Below are 25545 nucleotides of genomic sequence, written 5' to 3'. Positions count from 1 at the left end.
TCAAACTTCTTGTACCACTGCCTAGGTGCCTGCTTCAAACCATATAAACTTTTCTTCAGCTTGCATACGAGGTTATCTCATGAAACCTCAAAACCTTCCGGCTGCTCCATGTAAATTTCTTCATGTAAATCTCCATGAAGAAAAGCTGTCTTTACATCCATCTGTTCAAGCTCCAAGTTCATACTTGCGACCAATCCAAGTATGACTCTAATTGAAGTCATCTTGACTACTGGTGAAAATATCTCGTCAAAATCAATCCCTTTCTTCTGTTGGAATCCTTTGACTACAAGTCGTGCTTTGTATTTCACCACTTTTCCACTACCATCCTTTTTCAGCTTGAACACCCATTTGTTTTTCAGTGCCTTCTTCCCGCGTGGAAGTTCTACAATCTCATAAGTTTGATTTTTCTGCAGAGAATCCATCTCACCCTGCATTGCAAGAAACCATTTTTCTTTATCCTTATGAGTTACTGCTTCATGAAAACTCTCTGGTTCTCCATCTTTAGTAAGTAGAAGGTATTCGGATTCTGGATATCTACTCGATGGAATCCGGCTTCGTTCAGATCTACGAACTTCTGGAATATTCTGAGGAGATCCACCATCATCTTGGCCTAGTGATGGTTCTAGAACATCTGGCATATGGGGTTGTGGCTCCCCCTGCTCAGCACCGTCATTTTTCTCATTATCTTCTACTTCTGGCATTTCTTCTTGCACTGAAAATTCATTTCTCATGAATGATTCCGTTGTTGCCTCTGACACCTGAGCAGCAATATTTGTCTTCTGAGATATTGTGGGCTTTTCAATATCTTCTATTGTCTGGCTTTCATGGAACACCACGTCCCTACTTCTGATCACCTTTTTCTCCTTTGGATCCCATAATCTGTATCCAAATTCTTCATCTCCATAGCCTATGAATATACATGGAGTGGTTCTTGCATCCAGCTTCTGCCTGAGCTCCTTGGATACATGTGCGTAAGTCAAACATCCAAATACTCTTAAGTGAGAGTATGATGGATCCTTTCCAGACCAAAGTTTCTCCGGAACTTCAAAATTCGGTGGTACTGATGAAGATCGGTTGATCAAGTAACATGCGGCTCTGACTGCTTCTCCCCAGAATGGCTTTGGCAGCTTAGCCATACTGAGCATGCTCCGAACACGTTCCATGATTGTTCGGTTCATTCTTTCTGCTATACCATTGTGTTGAGGGGTACGTCGAACTGTCTTCTCATGTCGGATGCCATATGATCTGCAATAGGCATCGAACTGCCTGGAAGAGTATTCACCGCCGTTTTCGGATCGAAGACACTTTAACTTCTTTCCTGTCTCACGTTCTACCATGACATGAAACTGTTTGAAGTATTCGAAAACCTGGTCCTTCGTCCGCAAAAAATATACCCACACCTTTCGAGAAGCATCATCGATAAACGTTAGAAAGTATCGGTTGCCGCCAATTGATTCAACCTCCAAGGGACCGCAAACATCAGAGTGTACCAGACTGAGTAACTCTGATCTTCTCGTTGAAGAGGAATTAAATGAGACTCTATGCTGCTTACCAAACAAACAATGATTGCAAGGATCTAGCGCAGCATCCTTGTCTACATTGATAAGCTCCTTCTTTATTAGGGTAGACAACCCTTTCTCACTCATGTGACCGAGTCTCTGGTGCCATAAATTTTGTGAAGCCTCCTTTTCTGTAACGTTAATACTGTCTGTGCAGATCTTCACATGAGTCTTGTACAGTGTGCCACAAATGTGTCCTCGAGCGACTATCATAGCGCCTCTTGACAACTTCCATGTGCTTTTACTGAAATGACTATCATAGCCCTGTTTGTCGAGAGCTACTCCGGAAAGTAAATTCAGTCGAAGATCTGGCACATGGCGGACATCCTTCAAAGTGATTGTGCTCCCGGAACTTGTCTTTATCTTGACATCACCAATTCAGACAATCTCAGTGGAACTGGAATTTTCCATCTTCACAGCTCCAAAGTCTCCAACTTTGTATGTTGTGAAGTATTCCTTGTATGGAGTCACGTGGTAGGAAGCTGCAGTATCTACCACCCATTCCGTATCTTTTCGTGAGACGTGAAGGCATGTCTCATCATGGGTTGAACAATAAGCTACATCACCTGTGATAGCAACTAATGTTTCTCCACCCTTATTCTTCGGTTGTGAACTGCTTTGACCTTGTTCCTCTTTTAATCTATAGCAGTTCTTCTTCATATGTCCCTCTAATCCACAATGATGACATTTATATGTTGATTTTCTGCCATCAGCTGACCTGCCCCTGCTCTTGCTTCTGCCTCTCCATTTATTTTTGCTACTCATTCGCTGTCTCCCCCGATTCTCTGTGACAAAGGCATGGGTTTGATCTGTGCCCATGTCTTTTCTCCTTGCCTCTTCACTGAATAGGGCATCCTTGACCATTGACATGATAAGTTTGCCATTCGGAGCTGAGTTGCTGAGTGTTACGACCAGCGTTTCCCAGCTATCGGGAAGGGAACTAAGTAGCAGTAGCGCCTGAACTTCATCGCCAAGCTTCATGTTGACTAAACGCCTCATCAGTAGGGCTTTATCCCGAGCAGTCTTGGCCTGGTACATGTCCTCCAACTTTTTCCAGAGGACATATGCATCTGTCTCTTGTGCAACATGGTGGAAGACACTATGATCAATCCATTGGCGGATCTGACCAACAGTTTTTCGGTTTGATTTCTTCCACTCTCTCTTTGGCAGAATCAGGGTTTATACCCTTCAATTCAATAGGATCGAACAAATCCTTACAGCTGAGGAAATCTTCCATCTGAAGTTTCCACAGCGTGTAGTTTGTGGCTGTGAGCATAATCATAGCTCCGGAAGATGATGTTGACTCTTCTGTGGACATTATCACCTTACAAATAATTTTTCAACACAAACGGGGTTGAATTGTAGAAAACAGAGATCACCGTTACGTTCGGAACGGTTGAAAATGGTGGAATAGACACATCGCGGCTTAAATTCCACTTATGGGCAAAATTATAATTTTCTAAACTTTCAGGGATCAAAAATGAATTTTTGAAAATTTCAGGGACCAAATTGTAAAATTTCAGAATTGCTACAGTACTGCTACAGTACTGCTACAGTGGATTGCTACAGGACCACTGCAGTGCCGCCAGCTGCTACAGTGAATTGCTACAGTGATCGTCTTCTCCGGCGAAAATTCTGGCACCGGTCGTCTTCTCCGGCAAGATTTCGGCGAGTTGACCAAACTTTGACCGCGTTTTTTGGGCTCGTTGTAACTCCGTTTAAGTCGCCATTTTTTGCGTTGGACTCGGTTCGACGAGACGAATCCAATGGTACACTCAAAATTGAATTTTAAGAAAACTTCAGAAAACCCAAAACTCGACCAACGTCTCTAACCAAGCTCCTGATACCACTTGTTGAGAAGAGAGGATCACCTGGACGTTGGGAGATACAAATTTGAGAGAAAAACTACTCTATTACTCACAAGAATAGATTTACAGAGTATTACAAAACTCTTAAAAAAAAACTCTCAAAACTCACACACACCATCTAGGTTGTGATTACACTTCTCTGAGTGATTTGGGATGATTTACAATGAAGGTTTGCACCTCTATTTATAGTAAAAATTCTATGGCGGTGGAATGGTGTGAACGGAGAAGGTTGGCGGCCGTTATCGTTATCAACTTTGCTACTTCCATATGAGTTGTCAAGGTTGCCTACTTTGAATATCTAGAAGATGGGCTTCTAAATTGTAGGCTGGAAATCTTCACGGTCCCTTGCGGGGTGGGATTGGTGGTTGCCGAAGGCAAACACGGTTAGGTTGTTCGTGCCAAATCACACCTTTTTGCATCAAAAGAAGCTGATGTCAAACATATAGGACGAACAATCGACTCATTTCATTTCTAATATTGGTCGACACCTTTTTTGAAGTGTTACTAAAATCAACTCATTTGATTGTTTCTTTTGATACAATTATTTTGATTTAATGAACCCACACCACTACAATTGCATTGGAGATATTAAAAAAAAAAAAAAAAAAAAAAAAAAAAAACTTCATCTTTTTCAAATTTACAAATCCAATGAATTGTCATTTTAACATTGTGTACTCCTTTGTTTGCAACTAACAGTAGTAAAAAAGCACTCCTTTAACATAAGTGGCTTGACTATGGTTCTACCCTAAATGGCTACAAACAATTGTTGGAGGGTCTTATAAATGAGCAATTACCCTATCAACCTTATAAGAAGTTAATCCAATACTTGGTTCAACTGTGATGCAACCATCCTTATTCATTCATCCAAAACTAATAAGTATGCGTCAATGGACTAAAGCTTCAATAGGAACATAACTAATATGGAACATGATAGTAACAAAAATGAATATGGTTGAGAATAATCAAAAAGTTAACCAGAGAAAGAATTAAATTCAACTCAATAAAGTTATCAAACTACTTGAACACTACTGCCTACATAAAACCGTTCAAACACAAAGTACAAGCCTCATATTCTAAGGTACAGCATCATTTTTGGTGAAGAAAAATGGATATGAAAATAAAAAGGACAAACTTAAAACTAAACCAAATAACACACAAAATGAATTTGATATCAAGTGGAATATTGAATGTTAAGAACATAGGAACCTGATCAAAGTGGCTCCGAAGGAGTCAGAGATGGAGAACGTTGAGATCAATAAGGAATTTAACAGAAGAATATAATGAAAAAAGAATATAAAGATAGATACCTAATTCGGTTAAAAGAGCGAACACAAAAAATACAAATTCAGGGGAAGAAATTATAAAATCATTAACTTAAAGTGTGGAAATGAAAAGAGTAAAAAAAAAAAAAAAAAAAGGAATGCAAAACTTGATGATGTAGCGTGAGGGTACGAAATAGTATTATTTTTACTAGGAAATACTACAAAATATGACACAAGTTTTATTAATTTACGGATGGGATATACCTAAACCTTGCTACAACACTATAGGCAGTGTACCTAATCGTAGAGTAGTGTAGCTTTTTGTAAGTCCGGTTCGTTCCACAGGGAGCTAGTGATTACGTACTATATTTTTATAAAACTATATTTATATAAATATATATATATAAGTAGTAATATTATTATAAAAGGGGGTTTTTACCGTTTAATGACCGGTTTGTCGATTTTATATTTTTAAGCGTAAAGATAAATGACAATAATTAAAGTGCGTAAAATAAATAAATGACGATAAATAAAATAACAATAAATAAAATTGCGATAGAATATGAAATAAAAGGATTATGCTTATTTAAACTTTCGTAATCATGATGTTTGACGTTTTGATTTTAATTAATTGTTACTCGGGTTAATTGTCCTTTGTCCTGGTTTATTTGATACCTATCTGGTTTTTGTCCATAATAGTCCATCGGTCATAAATATAAAGTGCGAGTGTCCTCGTCAAATTACCCTTATACCCGAAGTCAAATATTCCAACTAATTAAGGATTTAAACTGTGACGCAGTTATCACTTCTGTCAACAATTACACCAGTTATCACTGTATGTAATCCACCCCTGTTTTGATTAGATATGAATATTAATTTACCCACTTGATCAGTTTGAATAATCAATTACCCAACCCGAATAATTAATTAAATGATTATAATAGGACAACGTCACTAAATAGGAGAACCATAATCATTATTAATTATTAGGTTAATTAATTTGAAGATAGGTTCGACAGACTCCAATGAGTTGTCACTCAATTAGACAATACCCCCCATCTATTAATAGTCAATAGTCCAATTTTCACAAGTGTCGGTCTTTTGCCCAAACCTTAATTATGGTACAAAGTTCAATAACCCCGTCTTAATATTTTAGCCCAACATCACGATTACTTCGGCTCAAATAAGCATAATAATAACTTAGTTACGAGACATTAAATTAAAAAGGAAGAACATAGCTTACAGTGATGATTAATCGCGTAGCGTTGCACGGACAGAATTTCGACTTAAAACCCGTAAAATATTTCTTACAATAACCCAACTAAACCATAACTTTATTATTAAAATTAACTTATATTAAAATTATAATATAAATATATATTACATATTACAGAAGAGAGAAAGAAATATGAAGAAAGGTGTATTTTTTCATTACTCCGTGAATTCCATTTTATAGGCAATTGGTGATTTGAAATTTTCACTTATGACCCCTTAACTATGCTCAATTAACAACTTTTTATTATTTATTATTATTCTTATTATGAATTATTTAAATATTATATTATATTCTTGAGCATAGTTAACTTGTAATTTTAGCTCCGTTGCGTCGAGCGTTGAAAGTTGGTTCATGTCTTGGTTCCGGATTTTCTAACGCCTTTTCGTATAATTTAATATCTTGTACTTTGCATTTTGCGGCTTGTACTTTTGTAATTTTGAGACGTTTCTCATCAATATATTGAACCACTTGGAGTGTAACTTGTACGTTTGACCATTTTGGACGTTTTGGTCTTTCAAATCTTCGTTTTTGTCTTTAAATCTTCATCTCCGAGCGATTTGCGTCTTTCGTCTTCGCACTTATTTATTTAACTATTACAACTAAAAATAAGGAAATTACATTTAAAAACTTTACATATTGAAACGATATTGCTACTAAATATATGTTCATTTGGAGCACTATCAAATAAGGGGGTAGTTAAACCATTTATCCCGCCCTTGAAATGTGAAGGAATGCATTGTGTTTTAATAATAAAGTTAATAGTTAATAGGCATTATAGTATTCGTGAAGTGACTAGTCGCTTCTGGCGAAGCTTTTAGAAGGCCGATCACTACATAGAGATATTTATATAACATTCATGAGCGATAGCCAAGTCCAGAGAGACACAGGGCAGGATCCAAGAAACTTAGAAAGGGTCAGGAAAAGAGCATAGAAGGGGGTGGATTTATCGGATATGTTCATATAGGGTAACACAAAAACCCTTTTTATAAGGGTTTTGGCGCGTAAAATGACTGTATGCTCCGGGCGAGGATAACGTTGTTATCCCGGACTTTGGAATAGTTATTTATTTATAAAACTTAAAAATGGCCCAAAAGTAAAGAAGGAAAAAACAAAACCAAAAAAATGAAATATGACATAATTACCTCGTGAAGAGTAACATTTCTTTATATGAGGTCCTTAATTTGGAAGTGCGTAATATTAAGCAGTGTCGTAGGAAAATTTGTGATGGCCATTACACCGCTGCAGTTCGTGTTCTTTCTTCATCAGGCGTTGCTCCTTATAATGACGCCACATTGGCGGACTTGCTGTCTAAGCACCCTTCTTCTATAGCTCCATCCTTGCCTAATATGCCGGTTGATCACCCTCACCTCGTTACGACTTCTGCTGTTGTTTTGGGCCAGATTAAAAGTTTTCCTCGGGGCACATCATGTGGTAGGGATGGTTTACGTGCACAACACCTTATGGATTGCTTGAGTGGTGCTGCTGTGGCAGTCTCGGATGAGTTGGTTGGCTCTATTACCGGGGTCGTTAATCTCTTTCTAGCTGGAAGGTGCCCTATGGAATTAGGAGAGTATATAGCTAGTGCTCCCCTCACACCGCTTGTCAAGCCCGGCGGGGGTCTTCGTCCTATAGCTGTGGGTACTGTTTGGCGACGTCTTGTTTCGAAGGTTGGCGCTGCTGTGGTTGGCCAGTCTTTGGGAAGTTACTTCGATGGTCTTCAATTTGGTGTTGGGGTTTCGTCAGGTGGCGAGGCTATTCTTCATACTGTGAAACGGTTGATTGAGGATCGTGGCTCTGATGTTGGCCTCTCTATGTTATTAGTTGATTTTCAAAATGCATTCTATCTAGTTGATCGTACGGTCATGTTACGTGAAATTTGCCGCCTTTGTCCGAGCATTTCTCGGTGGGTTGAATTTTGCTACTCTAATCCAGCCAGATTGTATTATGGGAACCACACCTTATAGTCTTCTCAGGGGGTGCAACAGGGTGATCCCCTTGGTTCGCTGCTTTTTGCTTTGGTCTTACAACCCTTGGTTTCTAAAATCAGAGATAATTTTGAGGTTTGTCTTCAGGCGTGGTATTTGGATGATGGCACTATTATTGGGAACACTTTGGTGGTGGGGAAGGTTTTGTATTTGATTATGGAGGATGGACCTCGTTTTGGGCTACATCTCAACGTTGAAAAAACTGAAATTTTCTGGCCTACGGAGGACCCTCGCAGCAGGCAAGTAGGTGTCTTTCCTCCTAATATTGCTCGACCTTTAAATGGTGTTAAGTTGCTTGAGGCCCCCGCAAGTTCCGATCCTGGTTTTTGTAGTGAACTGGTGATGCAAAGGGTGACCAAGTCCATTGCGCTTATGGATAAGGTTGCTAAGCTTGATGATCCTCAGTGTGAGTTGTTGTTGCTTAGGGCATGTACGGGAGTTTCTAAACTCTACTTTACCTTGCGTAATTGTCCTCCTAGTATATTTGAGGCGGCTCAACGCGCTTTCGATGGAGCCCTTCGATCTTCCTTGGAGCGTATTGTTACTGCTTCAGGGCCTGGGTTTGGTGATTGGCAGTGGCGGCTTGCCACCTTGCCATTTGCATTTGAAGGGCTTGGTGTTTATTCTGCAGGAGATGTTCGTCATTATGTTTTTCTAGCTTCTCGATTACAGTCTGCTGGGTTGCAGACCAAGCTCCTACGTCATGCGGGTATTGTTGGTCTTGGTCGTGCTTTTGAAGATGCATTGGGTCTGTTTAATAAAACGGTTGGGTTTGATATTTTAGGTAATCCGAGTGAGGTCGCTGCTCCAATACTCATGAAGAAATTGGCAGATGTTTATTTCACAAAGGTTACCGCTTCTGCAGAATCCTCTTTTTCGTTATCTCCCCGACAATCGGCCTTATGAAAATCACAGCAGGGTGATCACACCTCTGATTGGCTAAGGGCAGTCCCTATTTTGGGGTTGGGTCAGACGATGAACGCAAAGACTTACCGATGTGTGTTGTGCTACCGGTTAGGTGTTCCATTGTTCTCTATCTCGACGGCATGCTCTGCCTGTTCAAGGGTTTTTACTGGGGATATTTTTGGGGATCACGCGGTGTCTTGTGCTGGTGTGGTGGGTATTAAGCATCGACATAATGTTGTTCGGGATTCACTTGTTGATGTTTGTTATCGATCTAGGATTTCAGCGAAGAAGGAGGTTGACATTGGGTTGTCTGGAGAGAACGACAGAGCCCTCAGACCTGCAGATGTGTTACTTTATTCCTGGGATTGTGGTCGCGATGTTTGTGTTGACTTGACAGGGTCTTCTCCTTTGACACAGTCTGGGATTTCTGACTTTGTCCCTGGACGTGCTGTGGTTGATGCGGCTCGTCGAAAGCGGGTCAAGTACGGATCTAGCTGTCAAGCGATTGGTTATGGTTTCATTCCTTTCTCATTTTCTTCCCTTGGGGAATTAGAAATGGAGGCTGTTTCTTTGCTAAAGCGGGTTCAGAAGAGTTCGATGGCTCAAGATATTGGTGCCGGTGCTGCTGCTCATATTTTTACTAGGATAGGTTTTGCTATTGCTAGAGGTGTGGGGACCCAGATTGTCTCTAGGCTTCCCACTAATTTTTTGTAAGTTTTAAAACTTTTAAGTTTATTATTATTATTATAATAATAATAATAATAATTTTATTATTAAGCAGTGTCGTAGGAAGATTTGTGATGGCCATTACACCGCTGCAGCTCGTGTTCTTTCTTCATCAGGCGTTGCTCCTTATAATGACGCCACACTGGCGGACTTGCTGTCTAAGCACCCTTCTTCTATCGCTCCATCCTTGCCTGATATGACGGTTGATCACCTTCACCTCGTTACGACTTCTGCTGTTGTTTTGGGCCAGATTAAAAGTTTTCCTCGGGGCACTTCATGTGGTAGGGATGGTTTACGTGCACAACACCTTTTGGATTGCTTGAGTGGTGCTGCTGTGGCAGTCTCGGATGAGTTGGTTGGCTCTATTACCGGAGTCGTTAATCTCTTTCTAGCTGGAAGGTGCCCTATGGAATTAGGAGAGTATATTGCTAGTGCTCCCCTCACACCGCTTGTCAAGCCCGGCGGTGGTCTTCGTCCTATAGCTGTGGGTACTGTTTGGCGACGTCTTGTTTCGAAGGTTGGCGCTGCTATGGTTGGCCAGTCTTTGGGAAGTTACTTCGATGGTCTTCAGTTTGGTGTTGGTGTTTCTTCAGGTGGTGAGGCTATTCTTCATGCTGTGAATCGGCTGATTGAGGATCGTGGCTCTGATGTTGGCCTCTCTATGTTATTAGTTGATTTTCAAAATGCCTTCAATCTAGTTGATCGTACGGTCATGTTACGTGAAGTTCGCCGCCTTTGTCCGAGCCTTTCTCGGTGGGTTGAATTTTGCTACTCTAATCCAGGCAGATTGTATTATGGGAACCACACATTATGGTCTTCTCAGGGGGTGCAACAGGGTGATCCCCTTGGTCCGCTGCTTTTTGCTTTGGTCCTACAACCCTTAGTTTCTAAAATCAGAGATAATTTTGAGGTTTGTCTTCAGGCGTGGTATTTGGATGATGGTACTATTATTGGGGACACTTTGGTGGTGGGGAAGGTTTTGCATTTGATTATGGAGGATGGGCCTCGTTTTGGGCTGCATCTCAACGTTGAAAAAACTGAAATTTTCTGGCCTACTGAGGACCCTCGCAGCAGGCAAGTAGGTGTCTTTCCTCCTAATATCGCTCGGCCTTTAAATGGTGTTAAGTTGCTTGGGGCCCCCGCAAGTTCCGATCCTGGTTTTTGTAGTGAACTGGTGATGCAAAGGGTGACCAAGTCCATTGCGCTTATGGATAAGGTTGCTAAGCTTGATGATCCTCAGTGTGAGTTGTTGTTGCTTAGGGCATGTACGGGAGTTTCTAAACTCTACTTTTCCTTGCGTACTTGTCCTCCTAGTATATTTGAGGCGGCTCAACGCGCTTTCGATGGAGCTCTTCGATCTTCCTTGGAGCGTATTGTTACTGCTTCAGGGCCTGGGTTTGGTGATTGGCAGTGGCGGCTTGCCACCTTGCCATTTGCATTTGGAGGGCTTGGTGTTTATTCTGCGGGAGATGTTCGTCATTATGCTTTTCTGGCTTCTCGATTACAGTCTGCTGGATTGCAGACCAAGCTACTACGTCATGCGAGTATTGTTGGTCTTGGTCGTGCTTTTGAAGATGCATTGGGTCTGTTTAATAAAACAGTTGGGTTTGATATTTTAGGTAATTCGAGTGAGGTCGCTGCCCCAATACTCATGAAGAAATTGGCAGATGTTTATTTCACAAAGGTTACCGCTTCTGCAGAATCCACTTTTTCGTTATCTCCCCGACAATCGGCCTTATGGAAATCGCAGCAGGGTGATCACACCTCTGCTTGGCTAAGGGCAGTCCCAATTTTGGGGTTGGGTCAGACGATGAACGCAAAGACTTACCGATGTGTGTTGTGCTACCGATTAGGTGTTCCATTGTTCTCTATCTCGACGGCATGCTCTGCCTGTTCAAGGGTTTTTACTGGGGATATTTTCGGGGATCACGCGGTGTCTTGTGCTGGTATGGTGGGTATTAAGCATCGACATAATGTTGTTCGGGATTCCCTTGTTGATGTTTGTTATCGATCTGGGATTTCAGCGAGAAAGGAGGTTGACATTGGGTTGTCTGGAGGGAACGACAGGGCCCTCAGACCTGCAGATGTGTTACTTTATTCCTGGGATTGTGGTCGCGATGTTTGTGTTGACTTGACAGGGTCTTCTCCTTTGACACAGTCTGGGCTTTCTGACTTTGTCCCTGGACGTGCTGTGGTTGATGCGGCTCGTCGGAAGCGGGTCAAGTACGAATCTAGCTGTCAGACGATTGGTTATGGTTTCATTCCTTTCTCATTTTCTTCCCTTGGGGAATTAGAAAAGGATGCTGTTTCTTTGCTAAAGCGGGTTCAGAAGAGTTCGATGGCGCAAGATATTGGTGCCGGTGCTGCTGCTCATATTTTTACTAGGATAGGTTTTGCTATTGCTAGAGGTGTGGGGGCCCAGATTGTCTCTAGGCTCCCCACTAATTTTTTGTAAGTTTTAATACTTTTAAGTTGATTATTATTATTATTATTATTATTATTATAATAATAATAATAATAATAATAATAATAATAATAATAATAATATTATTATTATTAATGGAAATTGTATCACACGCAATTAGTGTATGTTTGACAAAACAAAATGATTGAACGTCAAATTATTCATAATCTGAATAATTTTAAAGTACCGAGTATAGTTAGTTCTGAATCACAATAACAAGTTTACTAATCATTTTGAATGAACGATGCAAATAATGTAAAATTACGCTATTAACCTTCTACATGAATAAAAAATAATATAGTTATTTAATATGTTTGTAATACATTTTAAAGACGATATTAATAATATTTAGTGTTTAATGGTTAACTAGAAATCTCAACTTTGAATGGTTCGGCACTAAAGTTTAAAGATTTAGTATCATATGTTATTTAGACTTCAAAAACAAACGTGTTGAACGCTAAATGATTCAACATTAACCATTCATTTAAAAGGTAATCAAGTGCATCCTAAGTTATAAACACTTCCTCCAGCTTCTAAAAAATATCGAAGTATGTATTCGGAACTATTTTCGGATCGAATCAAAGAGAAAAATAATGTTATTAAACATCACTCTTTCATAAATTGTGAAGCCGAGACACCTTTAACTACAGTTGAGGTTTATGCGAAGACTTTATATGATATTTAAAAGAAAATCTATTGATTTTTGTAACTAAATTAGTATCCATTTGGCAATCATATCACATGTGTATTATTGAAACAATGGAAACTAAGCATGGTTGATGACAACATCATAATATCAATATCTTAGCAACTGATTGTAAACTATAATAAATACTCATTTCGTTCCATAAAAACTGTCTGGTTTGACATTTTGTTGGATTTCAGATATATTAGTAAGATAAGATATATTTATGAATTGTCTAATTTGTCTCTTATTTAATATTGTTATAAGAAGTAATAATGTATTAATTGTTATATTATACCTACATATCTAAAAGACATACTTAAAATGACTAGTTAACTTTTTAAACTTCACAAACGCACACCCATTTTTTACTTTTTATAATTCAACCACCAAACCTTTTACTTTTTTTATAATTCAACCACACCTCTATAATAATTAACTTTATAACTTTTATAAACTTACCACAAACTTTTCACATTTCATAAATTCACCATTACACTTCTCATCCATTATAAATCGACCACATACTTTTTACTATCTAATAACTATTCATTATTTTTGTTATTAGTACTACTATTATTTATATATATATACTAATAGACAAAACTCTATTTCATTATTCACCAATAGTAACCAATGGTATTTTCGTCATTTACCATTTTTTTTTGTCTCCGACGATAAAATAAGCAACTTTCGTAAAAGAACCAACCCTTCAATGTTACCAAAAGATGTCGAAAAAAAAATACCTTTTTACAAAAAAAATCAACTAACTTTTTTTTCTCTCTTTTCTTCCTCAACGATAAAAGAGGCAACTTTCATAAAATGAACAACGCTTCAATGCTACCAAAAGATGTCAAAAAACATTCTTTTTTTTACAATTTTTTTTGTCCCCAACGATAAAATAAGCAACTTTCGTAAAAGAACCAACCCTTCAATGTTACCAAAAGATGTCGAAAAAATACTTTTTTACAAAAAAATCAACTAACTTTTTTTTTCTCTTTTCTTCCTCAACGATAAAAGAAGCAACTTTCACAAAAGGAACAACCCTTCAATGTTAGATGTCGATTTTTTTTTTATTTTTTTTTTACAAAATAGATCTAGACTTTTTTTTTAACTCGCATTCAAAACGGAGCCCCCGGCGCGAAGCGAGGGCTCCACAACTAGTTTAAATATTAAATCTACAATAACAAAATGGTGTTTTTTTATTGTTACATACAGTAAGCAGTGGCGGAACTTAAACATCTGTATTGGGAGGGTCAAGGCTAAGATCAACGAAATTTTAAATGTCTTTTTGACTGATGATAAACTCTTGAATTAGCGATGACGTTAGTATAAAATAACAGTGCATAACTTAGAGAGCTACATACAAAACATACTTTGGGGCTAAGGATAACGTCATTGGATCTCTACTAAATTTGGACGTCAAAGTGCAATCAAATTACAACCTACGGCTTATATAAGCAAGCTTTGTCTCTTTCAAATTTAATCAACTACTTAATATAGTTAAAAAACTAAAGAAATTTTGAAATTTATATAAGCATTTAGATCAAACAATTAAACTATATAAAATAAAAGTATAACAATTAAAAAAAAAAGACTATATTCAAGTAATTACAAAATTTAAAATTGTAGCCCTGTGAGTTACGAGTTTTTGCGTTTCGATTGAAAATTGTCATGTAATAGTAAGTTTTACTGGATTTATAATACATTTACTAAATATATATTTGTTAGTTAAAATGGGTTTATTTGAAAATTAAATTGAAAATAATTAATAATGGTTAGATAGATAATTTTTGATATTAATTAAGTAATCATTAAAATTAACAATTATTAGGACAAGGTATAAATAAAATAAAAAGAATAAATAATTTGAGATAATAAACAAAGTTATATATAGACAAAATACGTATCAAATCAAAATTAAAACTCAAAATTATACCAAACCGTTAATTAAGAAAACAAAATAATTTACATACAAAAAAAAAGTATTAAAAACCGGCATAGAAAGCGGTTTAATAAAACAACTTGATGAAAAAGAAAAAAAGCAGCGACAAATCCGATCCTCCCACCTTCTTCTCTTTATATATAAACCCTCAAACAATCTTCTTTTTTCATATCATTCTCTCCTTCTCAACCTATTTATTATTATTTTTTAATCAAAATCAAATCTCATAATCATGTCTTGTTACAAGGGAAAGTACGCTGGTATGATTCCTTATTTTCATCATCTGTTTTGTTACCATTTTAATTTTGTATTGTAACATCTGTGATTAATATTAATTAGCAGGTTTTTTAATTTCGTTTGTGATTGTTGATAATCTGACTGATTTTGATATTTTTTATGTTATATTATATCATGATCATGGATCATCATAAAAAACTTAATGGAAAAAATTCAAAAAATGTTTTGAGATGCCATTTGGATTACAGTACTTGATAACCGTTTATTTTTTTTAACAGTATATGCTTTATTTATTATTATTATTTTATTATTATATTTAAAATAAAATAATAATATATACTTCAATTTTTTCCATTAGAATGGAAATATAAGTTGAGATTCATGACCAATCTTAAAATTACTACAAAGTGTTACTATTAATTTGTCTACATGCTTTATTTTGCTTGTAGTTTATGCTTTAATTGGTTGTAACTTCACGGTTTAAATGCAATTGATGTTGATTTTGCTAATAACTAGTTTGCAGTAAATTAATATGATCAGTTATTTACACTGAATGTTGTTGTTGTATATCAGATGAACTTATTGCCAATGCTACATACATTGGTACACCCGGAAAAGGTATTTTAGCTGCTGATGAATCAACTGGCACAATTGGAAAGCGTCTTGCTAGCATCAATGTCGAGAACGTTGAGTCAAACAGGCGAGCCCTTCGCGAGCTTCTTTTCTGCACCCCTGGTGCCATGGATTGCCTTAGCGGAATCATTCTTTTCGAAGAAACTCTCTACCAAAAAACCGCTGCAGGTACAAACATTTAACATATCAACATCTGCCAATGTGTTATCATAAATCAAAACTAGGGGTAGAGTTAGAAAACTTCTTGAGCAAATTGATGATCAAATTTTGTTATTAGTAATTTTTGTATATAAACTTTGCAGGTTATTAACTATTGGTAGACTTTAATAGGAATTGTATGTGTTCTGGTAACAACACCCAAATTTAGTTGCAGTTCAGGTTTAATAGAGACAAAATATCACGAATGGTCCCTGTGTTTTGTATCGGTTTACACTCATGGTCCCAGTGTTGTTTTTTTTGGGTCAAGGATGGTCCCTGTGTTTTGCATTTTAATCACCCGTGACCACAGAGACCATCCATGATGGAAAAAGTACAGATCTCCGTTATAAACCACAGAGACCATCGGTGATATTTTGTCTTAAATAAAATTTATAGTAATTTAACACTTAAAATTAGAAGAGGACGATGATGAAGTTGCTTGTTGCTCATAACATAGATTAAATAACTAGTCGTGGTATTCATTTCGGTGTGGATCTTTGGTAGTTGGGCTAGGGGTGTGCGAGTTTCCTTTAGTGTTCTCGTGCTAGTGTGTTCCAGTTTATGTTTGTTTGTGTGTTTGTGCGTGGTCTCGTGTCTTGTCTAGCTTCTTGCTACTTTGTTTCGTGTATTTTATATATATATATATATAAAACTTACTTGCCTTTCAAAAAAAAATAAAAATAAAATAAAATTAGAAGAAATAGGAATTCTAGTTGAGTGACTTCAATTGAGCATATTTGGTATTCTCTATTTATAATATACATGTAATAATTGTTGCAGGTAAGCCTTTTGTTGATGTGATGAAGGAGGCGAATGTCCTTCCCGGAATCAAGGTCGACAAGGGTACAGTCGAGCTAGCCGGAACCAATGGTGAGACCACCACTCAAGGTCTAGACGGTCTTGGCCAGCGGTGCGCCCAATACTACTCAGCCGGTGCTAGGTTTGCCAAGTGGCGTGCTGTCCTCAAGATCGGCCCTAACGAGCCATCCCAGCTAGCCATTAACGAAAACGCTAACGGGTTAGCCCGATACGCTATCATCTGCCAAGAAAACGGGCTAGTCCCAATTGTTGAGCCCGAAATCCTCGTTGATGGACCTCATGACATCAACAAGTGTGCTGATGTAACAGAACGTGTTCTAGCTGCTTGCTACAAGGCTCTTAATGACCACCATGTGCTTCTCGAGGGTACACTTTTGAAACCCAACATGGTTACACCAGGATCTGATGCGAAAAAGGTTGCACCCGAAGTTGTGGCTGAGTACACAGTCCGTGCACTTCAACGAACCATGCCTGCAGCGGTCCCAGCTGTCGTGTTCTTGTCTGGTGGTCAAAGTGAGGAAGAGGCTACAGTCAACTTGAATGCGATGAACCAGTTGAAGGGTAAGAAGCCGTGGAGTTTGACTTTTTCGTTTGGACGTGCGTTACAACAGAGTACACTCAAGGCGTGGGCTGGTAAGGAAGAAAATGTGAAGGCGGCTCAAGACGCGTTTCTTGTTCGATGCAAGGCGAATTCTGATGCAACACTTGGAAAATATCAGGGTGGTGCTGCTGTTGATGGGGCTACTGAGAGTCTTCATGTTAAGGATTACAAATACTAATTTTATTAATGGGTATAAAATAATATTACTGATTTCTCATGAGTAATGGTTCCATTGGTTGTGTTTAATTCACAGGGGATATTACTTTTTTTTTTTTTTTTTTTTTTTTTTTTTTTGGTGTTTAAACCTCGGGCATACTTATTACTAGGCTTTTTAATTTTTGTCTAGCCTCGGCGAATAAGCTTGAGAAACTTCAAGCATTGGTTCAGGTTGATGATGTCTTTGAACTGTTTTCTGAAAAATTATATATATTTATGTTTTACTGTATTTTTTATGTATCTTGTGTAATTTGATACTTCACTGGTATTGTTTGAAATTACAATGACCTGTGACTCGTTTGAACTGTCTGACCTGTGACAAAAGCTGACCGCCCATTTTGCCACCCATAATACAATTCTAACTTCCACTAACTGTATGCTAATTTGTTCAAACAAGATGATGCCTACAGGTAAGAGGTAAGTGGGCCCGTCATCCTGTAATTACTGGTGAAAAACATGCTTTTACTAAAATTCTGTCATAGATTTTTTTTTCTTTCTATTTGTCCTCTATGATTGGTAAATTGGTGATTATAATATGGTAATTGGTGAAAAACATGCTTCTTTACATTTTGTTTCTTGTTAAACCCCCGAAAATGGAGACTTCTACGCCCATTCCAATCTCTTTAATCTTCTCTTCAGTTATCACATTTCACTAATATTCATAACATATCCCGTCATCATTATATGTATCCACCTCAATTAATTAAGTGATACAAAGTATCACTTTTACTGCATGTTGTACAACAAAGACGCACACAGCAGCTTGATGAAAAATGCCATTAATTTGTGAAATGGTGGATGCTAGAGCATTGGTGCTAGCAAGGAAGCTTGCTAGTTGTGGTGTCAATCTCTGAAACTGACTGACTTTAGATTGGTGCAACCGTTACTAGTAGTTTTATTCCTTATAATGATATCCATTTAATAATAATATTATTAATCAAAAAATATTTATAAATACGAAATTATATAGATATATGATTATATTTACAATGAAACGTCATTGTGCATGCGTTTTTTCATTACTATTATAATGTCAAAAAACACACTTTTTAACACATCAAAGATGATCTAAGATGTCATTTTGTAAGTTTCAACATCAAAAACTAGTGACGTATCATATTATAATTAATATATATATATATATATATATATATATATATATATATATATATATATATATATATATATATATATATATATATATATATATATATATAATGTAACGGTTTATAGAAAATAATATGCTAAAAAATTGGTAAATGTAACATTCATTACTCGATATTCAAGTTTTCAATTTTTCGTTGCAATGATCTCATGGACAAAATGTAATAACATAATTACCACCGGTAGCACAACTAAAAGTGCTTGAACCATCATCATAAGCATAACTATAAGCCTTAGGACAAAGCCCCTTAAATAACTTTGAATAATCTGTTGGATGACATGTTTGAGGTGTTCCAAAATCTCCCCTGCAACAATATTCATCTGTGTTAAACGCCACACACGCACTTTTACATCCGATCGTTCCACCTGATCCATCTTTCACCGCAAGGTCAGATGGACATTTAGCGTTTATATTGGCCGAACAATCGGTTGATGCACATCCACCACCTTGTGCATTTATCGAAACGGGCAAATTAAATCCGTCAACATTACTAACATCATAAAAGTCTTTACCACTAGCATCGGATAATGTGAATTCAGCAAGTGTTGCGGGTGGGGCTCCACCAGCACCATTGCATTCTACTTGACCCGAACCACAATCTCCACTTGCACAACTAAACTTTCCACCGTTATTTGAGCAACCATATCTAGCCCAAACTCTACCTGACCATGACCCGGATATGTCAACAGCGTTTGAGGCTCCAGGTCCTAGTTCAAACCCTGATGTTACAGGGGTCCCCGAGCCGGTTAGAATGCCGGGTGCTATTGCGTGATTGCAATTGTTTTTAATCGTGAAAACGGTCGAACGAACACCTGCAATGAATTAATGTTATTTGATTTTTGTTATGAGCGAAATTGTTACATATTCAATTTCATATAATTAAGGAGCGAACATACCATATATCAAAGTTGTGGCTAGGAAAAGAGCAATGAGAAGTTCAATCTTCATTATCAATAATCTGTATGAAGTATTTGTAGTTTGTTCAAGATATATGAAAATGGTTTGTATAAATCCCGTGTTAAATAGATAGGGGAATAATAATGACATTTATTACATAAGAACATATGTTAACTACTTAGCATTGATATCCCAATTAAGCACATACTATCAAAATTCAGATGAATATTAAATTAAATAATAAATGATAATAATTGATAATATATTACATAAGAACATAGGTTAACTACCTAGCACTAATTTTTTTTTGGTAAATGGTGTACACCCAGTAAATATTATTATAAATTCACAATTACAAAAATGTCAACGAGCAAATAAACTCGAAAACATGAAAAATGTCAAAGGCTACATAAAAAGCAACCGACACAAATCAAAGAACAACCACAAACAACACGAGCACATTATATTTTCCAAGCCATCTTCAACTTGTGCACGTGAGGAGACTCTTTAAACTTCACCGACATCAGCTTTAATCTCACAGTTCCAAAGATGATGTTGAAAACCTGGGTTGGATTTCGTGATTCCCCTCGAAACAACCTTGCATTACGTTCTTGCCATACGAAATATACCGTTGCTGTGAACACTATTTTGGCAACTATGACTCGAGCCACTTTCCTTTTAGCAACCGGCACAAACTGTTGAACAATCTCTTTCCATTTGTTCCCAATACCCGGAATATCAATGAGCCGCTTCACCCTTTCCCAGACCTCCAATGAAAATTTGCATTCAAAAAATAGATGGTTATGAGAATCATGCTGTAACTTACATAACGAGCAAAGCAACGAATACGCATCTACTACATCCCAATCCTTCATCTTGTCTTGAGTCTTTAGCTTCTCTTTAACAAGTAACCAAGTAATAAAGGAATGACGGGGGATCGCATTAGCAAACCAAACAAATTCGGCCCAATCAACCTTTGACGCATGTGGACGGATAGATTCCCATGCTTGTTTAGCAGAGAACTCTACTAGGCTTCCATCATGTGTCTTCCAAAATAATTTATCACTCTCATCTCTGTTAGGAATCGGCACATTTAGTAACATAGGGAATTTTTGTAGGAATATAGTATACGAAACTGAAACTGAGTAAATCAAATAATAACATATTACTCAAGCAATATAATCAGATTATAAACATATATAGAATAAGAACTGAAAATTAAAACGAGCTAACCGAATTAAAGGTTGAACCGGGCTTGTGTTTGACACAATTCCCTTAAACCGATTCTTCGTCTGTTCCCAGGGTACACCGATCCGAAACAGCGTACTGCCGGACTTGAACACTTGCCTGAAAAAGTTGTCTATATTGTTCTTCATAAGCTACACACTTTGCTTGTTCAAAAGGATGAACACTATACTTACAAAAGCTTATGTAAAGTTGTATATATGTATGTGTTTTTCATGAGCCATTTTTTCTACTACTTCAACTAGAGACTACATCTCTTGTTATATGTCTTGGAAGAAAATAAAAGGATGGTGACTTAAAGACAATAAAATGTCATTATTATTGACAAGTTAAAGATATGAAGAGTCACAATAATTGCAATCTTCAAACTTACTCTTTAACATCAATTTTAATTCACACATCAAAACTAATTTTCCAACAATTCCCCACACGAATGAAATTGATAACTTACACACTAACAGTTACCGGACTTCTCATTCAACGTAGCTCACTTCAACAGCTCTCGAGCATTTATATCTCATATTTTGGATATATAACGTTATGTTATGTAGCCTTGGCCACCGACTACATAAACATATCATTATAATATACGCTAATAATTGGTGTAAACCTCATTTACACCTCAATGAGTTTAAATCGATCTCAACACACACATGTTCAAACAAAATTTCCAGCAGTTGAATCTTGCATACGATAGGTAGATGTTACCCTTTGAACCTTCACTCATGAAACGCACTTAGTCTACTGGCTCTGAGTAGACGGCGATGTCTTTGAACTCGTCTGCCATTTGTGTAGGCGATAATACGCTTCACACAAAAACTCTCCCTGACAAAGTCAAGTCCTCATAGTTATGTTCGTTATGGTCATGAACATTAGCCTGGTTCTGCGAGAGCTTATCAAGTATTGTGCCCCAACAATACCCTTCGAAGCGACCCCACTTCTCTCTCACATAGGTGATTCACCACCGAATGGCTACTGATCAACCACGCATGGTTATTTCAGTTGAATCATTAAAAGCCATGGACTTATCCTTTTACATGTCACTTTTAGGAATGGACTAGGAAGTCTACTCTTAATTAGTAAACTCCCTTTAAAAAAGTTAGGGGTTGCTAGTTTAGTAATTAACTCCCCTGCAGTAACTTCGCCAGTTCATACAAGTAGGTTGTCCTATTGAACTCAGATCTTGGGACCTCCAGTCAACTGAGTTAGGTTTTCCTTCATACAAACTTAGCCTTTCATGGGCTTTAGTCCCATTCCCACGCACGGCTCATACACTAGCTCTCTGCTTAAGCCTTTTGTTAGCGGATCCGCAATATTATCCTTTGAATTTACATAGTCAATATTGATATTTCTCTAGAGATTAGTTGTCGTACTTTATTATGTCTACGTCAGTCTTACCATTATACATTGTAATATGAGCTCTACCAATCACCGATTGGCTATTACAATGTATACGTATGGCCGACACATGCTTTGGCCATTTTGGTATATCCTTAACAAATTGACGTAGCCATTCTACCTCTTCACCAGCTTTATCCAAAGCGATGAATTCTGATTCCATCGTGGATCTAGCAATAACCATTAGTTTACACGATTTTCACGAAATAACAACGCTTCCAAGTGTAAATACATATCCACTTGTCGCTCTAGAATCATACAACTCCAATGAGATGTACTTGGATTACTCTTGTATCTACTCAGCTTGCTTACAGCATATGCTAATTTGGATCGAGTACAACTCATTCGATACGATAGAACGCATTATCATGCATCATGTTCTTGATATCAAATACAAGACACCCCCACATTTTCAAGCTATTGTGTTCATTTTACACAACTAACAAGGGTTACTGCTTATCCGTTCAAAGCTTCCCCCACATGTCTTGCAACTTGATATCATTATCATATATATCTAATATGATTCTAATCAGTGAAGCATTCAAATGTCCACACATAAGATTTACATCTTTTGTGATTTGTATTTGAGCAATTCTTAGTCATATTCTAGGTTTGACCTAGAGACGTCGAATTTAGAAAACTTAACAAAGTTCTCGCACTCAAATTATATTTTCACATCTGAATTCTGATTAGGTAATTCCAATCTAAAGATAATAATAATATAATAAAGATTGACATCTTTATTTAATAATTATCTTCAATATCATAATCCCACATAAATGGAATAATTCATATCATCAGTGACGTTTACAAATCTGGTTCCACAATATACCAGATGCTTTTATTACTTAATGAAAGCGATTTTTTCTTTAAATAAATTTAACACAATGAAATATTAGTTGTTAATTGATCTCTGCAGATGATCATCATTAACAAGTCCAAGTCTAGTACTCCATAGACTTTATGTCTAAATCTTTAGAATAAAAGACGCATCATTCATATTCTCCATAGCCTTTCTCATAAGGAATGTCATAGCATATCCCTTGCATCATGAAAAAATCGACTTCATATACATAAACACCGTCTTAAATATACCATTTAAGAGGGTTTCAAATATCATGTATATCTTTTATACATTCAGTCTTAATTCCTCTGTAAGCATAATGCGTATGTCATTTATCGAGGAAGTTCCTTTAGAACTAGCTCATTAGGTGTCTCATCCTCAACACCTACATCGTCTATTCTAGACGAACTTCGACGTTCATTTGTAATGTATAGAAATACATTTTCAAAGAATGAAACGTTTTCCGATTCTATTATCGAACCTTTGTCTATATCCAAAATCTTGGATGCATGCACAAGGAAGCGATAAGGACTACAGTGTTCAGCACCTCCGATAAATATGCAGTCAAAAGTCTTTGAACATATCTTTTGTGCCTTAGGTAGTGGAACAACTACCTTTGCTAGGCACCCCCACACTTTGAGGTAATCATAGGATGGTTTTCTATTCCACCATAAATCGTATAGGGTTTCATCCCTATTCTTTTTGGTTATCTTATTTAAAAGATAGTTTGCTGATAGGATGACATCCCCCACATTTACTGGCTTACACCAGATCTTAACAACATGGCATTCACCATATCTTTCAAGGTTCTATTCTTTGGTTCAATAGTCTCATTCGATTAGGGTGAGTAAGGTGCAGTGAATTCATATCTAATGCCATTTTGTGAACAAAATTCAGCAAAAAGTGTGACATATTCACCACCTCTATCACTACGAATAACCTTGATTATCCGTCTAAGTTGATTCTCAACTTTTTTTTTTGGAAATAAACTTCTCAATTGCTTCATCTTTACTTTTCAACAAGTAAACATAACAATACTTCGTGCTATCATCGATAAACGTAATGAAGTACTTGTTTCCATTCCTCATTGGAATGAATTTCAAATCACACACATCGGTGTGGACCATATCAAGAGGTTTGGTTATTCGTTCAACTGAAAATCATCTCGTTAATTTGGCTTCAACACAAGTTTCACATTTATAGGGCATAACCCTTTTAAATATACATTCACTCTTGGTCAACATGACCTTTTGAACATATTTTCAAATTTTATTTTATTTTTAAATGCCAAACTTGTTCAACAAACATCCGGGCACCAGATTCCTAACAAATCTCGGGAACATACAACACATTATTCAATTCCTATCCAGAAGACAATTTTTCCAGGATCATCACTCTAAAATATAAACTAAAATAAACTGTTTTAGCAAAACAGAAAATTGCAGTCAGAAAATACCACGTGAACTGAACTAATTTAGGTTTTCAACCCAAATAAAGTTTTATTTTACCGTGAACAAACTGAGTTAAACTAAACATGTTTCAACTCAACTAGATCAAACCAATCAGGTTTCAACCAAATAGGTAAACCGAGCAGGTTTAACCTAAACAAGTAAACCAAATAGGTTTAAACCCAACTGGGTAAACCAAATAGGTTTCGACCCAAACAAGTAAACCAAACAGGTAAAAACTCAAAGGGTAACTAAACAGGTATCACCTTAAAAATGTTTCAACTCAAAAGGTAAACCGAACAGGTTTCAACCCTTTAGTTAAACCAAGCAGGTTTAAACACAAACATGTAACTAAACATGTTAAAACCAAAAGGTTTATACTAAACGATTAAACTAAACCGTTTCGACAAAATTGGTTAAACCAAACATGTTTAAGCCCAACTGTTAAACAAACAATTTTATATCCAGTTTAATAACAGTCTAAAACTGTCCGAATACTGTCCCGAAGACAGTCTATAACCAGTGTCTAATATTGTCTGGAAACAGATCGAAATACAGTTCGAAATCAGTCCGAAAACGATCCGAAGACTGTTCGAATACACGTTATAGAACGATCGACTTGCGTACAAGTAATCTGAATGATTCCAAGCCTGAACCACGCTCACAATTTGAGCATCATGATTTGCAAGGTTCAGTCATGAACCTCGCAAGTTTCAGTCAAGAACCTCGTAAGGTTCACCGTAGTCAGATAAAAGAACATCTTTTACTGCTAACGTTTAAAGTTCACACCAGTAAACTTTTCAAGTTTCTCAACATGAGAAATACCCACATTAAAAAGCGGTGGTACTGTCCCATCAATGACAATATTAGCGGAGGTCATGAATATTGGAGTGCTCGAAGCTGAGATTCCATTCAAAATCTTGAAAAATTGATAAACAACTATCAATAACACAATCGAATAAATAGATGTAACCAAATGTTGCTAACAAATAGTGTTATTATAACAACTGTTCATACGACCATAACCATTTATGTAAACTAGAGATGTGGCCCGACGGGCTACGCTGCGTGGTTACGTTTTTATGTATTTCGTATTGTTAAGCAAAAAATACAGCTATGTACATAGTGTACTTAGTTGCTAAGCAAAAGATAGTTATAGAAGGGTGGA

The 25545-nt window shown here is 36.9% G+C and overlaps 3 protein-coding genes across 3 annotated transcripts; 1 reads left to right on the top strand and 2 right to left on the bottom strand.

Moving 5' to 3' along the window:
* Positions 1-14768: 14768 nt before the first annotated feature.
* Positions 14769-17605, top strand: LOC139853172 (fructose-bisphosphate aldolase 6, cytosolic-like). Its single transcript, XM_071842554.1, has 3 exons — positions 14769-14936; positions 15487-15714; positions 16525-17605. The coding sequence occupies exons 1-3, from the start codon at positions 14909-14911 to the stop codon at positions 17340-17342; spliced, it is 1074 nt and encodes a 357-aa protein (XP_071698655.1). The 5' UTR covers positions 14769-14908; the 3' UTR covers positions 17343-17605.
* A 1087-nt stretch (positions 17606-18692) lies between these two features.
* LOC139855279 (thaumatin-like protein 1) lies at positions 18693-19493 on the bottom strand. Its single transcript, XM_071844515.1, has 2 exons — positions 19442-19493; positions 18693-19357 (listed from the first exon to the last, which is right to left on the bottom strand). The coding sequence occupies exons 1-2, from the start codon at positions 19491-19493 to the stop codon at positions 18693-18695; spliced, it is 717 nt and encodes a 238-aa protein (XP_071700616.1).
* Positions 19494-19903: 410 nt separating this feature from the next.
* LOC139855278 (uncharacterized) lies at positions 19904-22269 on the bottom strand. The gene is made up of 2 exons (XM_071844514.1): positions 22113-22269; positions 19904-20583 (listed from the first exon to the last, which is right to left on the bottom strand). Exons 1-2 carry the CDS (start codon positions 22267-22269, stop codon positions 19904-19906), a joined length of 837 nt encoding a protein of 278 aa, XP_071700615.1.
* Between the last annotated feature and the right edge of the window lie 3276 nt (positions 22270-25545).

The sequence above is a fragment of the Rutidosis leptorrhynchoides genome, chromosome 6 (genome assembly GCF_046630445.1).
Source record: "Rutidosis leptorrhynchoides isolate AG116_Rl617_1_P2 chromosome 6, CSIRO_AGI_Rlap_v1, whole genome shotgun sequence".
NCBI classification, from domain to species: domain Eukaryota; kingdom Viridiplantae; phylum Streptophyta; class Magnoliopsida; order Asterales; family Asteraceae; genus Rutidosis; species Rutidosis leptorrhynchoides.
The sequence above is the reverse complement of the archived record's forward strand: the minus strand, read 5'-3'. Positions and strand labels throughout refer to the sequence as shown.